Genomic DNA, 1,469 nt, shown 5'->3' on the forward strand with positions numbered 1-1,469 from the left:
GTCTTTTGTTTCTCTTGTTTTGTCTTTTTTATTTCATCTTGTGAGAGAGAGAGGGAGAGGGGGTTGGCATACCTGAAGGGCTATTTCCCCATGCCTCTCTCCGTGGATGTCGACCTTGTGTGTGTGGACGAGGCTGTCGCAAGACGGCAAATGGCGACAGGAGCCGAGATAAGCGGCGGCGCTTGAGATAGTGTGTCTGTCTGTCTTTGTGTGCGGGGAAGGTTGCAACTGAGCCTCGCTTGTTTGTTTATCGCTTTTTCTCGTTGGTTTTGGTCTCGAGGACTATCTTGCCCCGCCGTGGATGTGGGAGCGGGCTGTGATGGAGATAACAGCGCGCGTCTCCACGTATCTCCTGCGTGTGTATATTGTATCCCAATATTTGCTAGCAACTCCTCCTTTGCCCGATGCGTCGGCTCATTTTGGGCATCGGATCTTCATTTTGATAATTAATGATTAGGGTTTATGTTAATCTGCCCACGCAAGTAGCCTAACGTTGCCCTCTCTCCCGCAGACTGTGCTGCGCGCGCGCTGGGACGGCCGCGACGTGGACCACAAGGCCGTGGGGGGACACCTGCCCCTGAGCAAGCGCAACTCGACGCCCGTGGGGGCCGCCATCCCCACCTCCAGCGCCCACGCCCAGCTCCTGCAGCAGGCCCACGCCGCCAAGGCCTCCCTCGCGCCCATGGAGCAACAGAACCTGCACCGGCGGCTGGACCGCTCGCACTCGGAGCCCGTCAAGGGCGGCGACGCGCGCCAGCCCAACTCGTCGCGCTACAAGACGGAGCTGTGCCGCCCCTTCGAGGAGAACGGCCACTGCAAGTACGGCGAGAAGTGCCAGTTCGCGCACGGCCAGCTGGAGCTGCGCACCCTCACGCGGCACCCCAAGTACAAGACGGAGCTGTGCCGCACCTTCCACACCATCGGCTTCTGCCCCTACGGCCCGCGCTGCCACTTCATCCACAACGCCGAGGAGCGGCGCGGCTCCACCGCCGGCGCCCCCGGCTCCGCCTCACACGCCCCGCTCTCGCCCAAGAGCTCCCTCGGCGGCTCCGCCTTCCCCGCCCACGCGCCGCTCTCCCGCCAGCAGGTCTTCCACATGAGCTCGGCCATGGGCGGCCCCCTCGGCTCCACGGCGGAGTCCCCGTCGCCGCCCGCCTCCTTCCATGGCTCGCCCACGTCCTCCGCGGGATCCTTCTTCGACGACTCCTTCACGCTGTTCGCCGGCGGCAGCTACGGGCTTGCGGGCGCCAAGAGCTTCCTGGACGGCTTGACGGTGGGCCTCGGCTCCACCGGCATGGCCGCGGGGCCCGGCTCGCCCGGAGGCTCCTCCTGCAGCGGCGGCAACGGCCGCCCCCTCAGCGAGTTCGACATGGTGCGAGAGGGCGCGCTGCTGTCGCTGGCGGGGCTGGACACGCCCCCCGTCAGCCCCGTGGAGTCCCTGGCGGGCGACCTGGACTCACTGTCGCTCT

At 65.3% G+C, this 1,469-nt stretch overlaps 1 protein-coding gene across 1 annotated transcript in view; it reads left to right on the top strand.

Moving 5' to 3' along the window:
• LOC119586111 (mRNA decay activator protein ZFP36L1-like) overlaps window positions 1-1,469 on the top strand; it is a gene marked incomplete in the record, with an annotated part of 24,345 nt that overhangs the window by 22,620 nt on the left and 256 nt on the right. The window contains 1 exon segment of the mRNA XM_037934801.1: window positions 512-1,458. Coding sequence (XP_037790729.1) covers window positions 512-1,458 — 947 coding nt within the window.

Source organism: Penaeus monodon, chromosome 21, assembly GCF_015228065.2.
Source record: "Penaeus monodon isolate SGIC_2016 chromosome 21, NSTDA_Pmon_1, whole genome shotgun sequence".
Lineage (NCBI taxonomy): Eukaryota > Metazoa > Arthropoda > Malacostraca > Decapoda > Penaeidae > Penaeus > Penaeus monodon.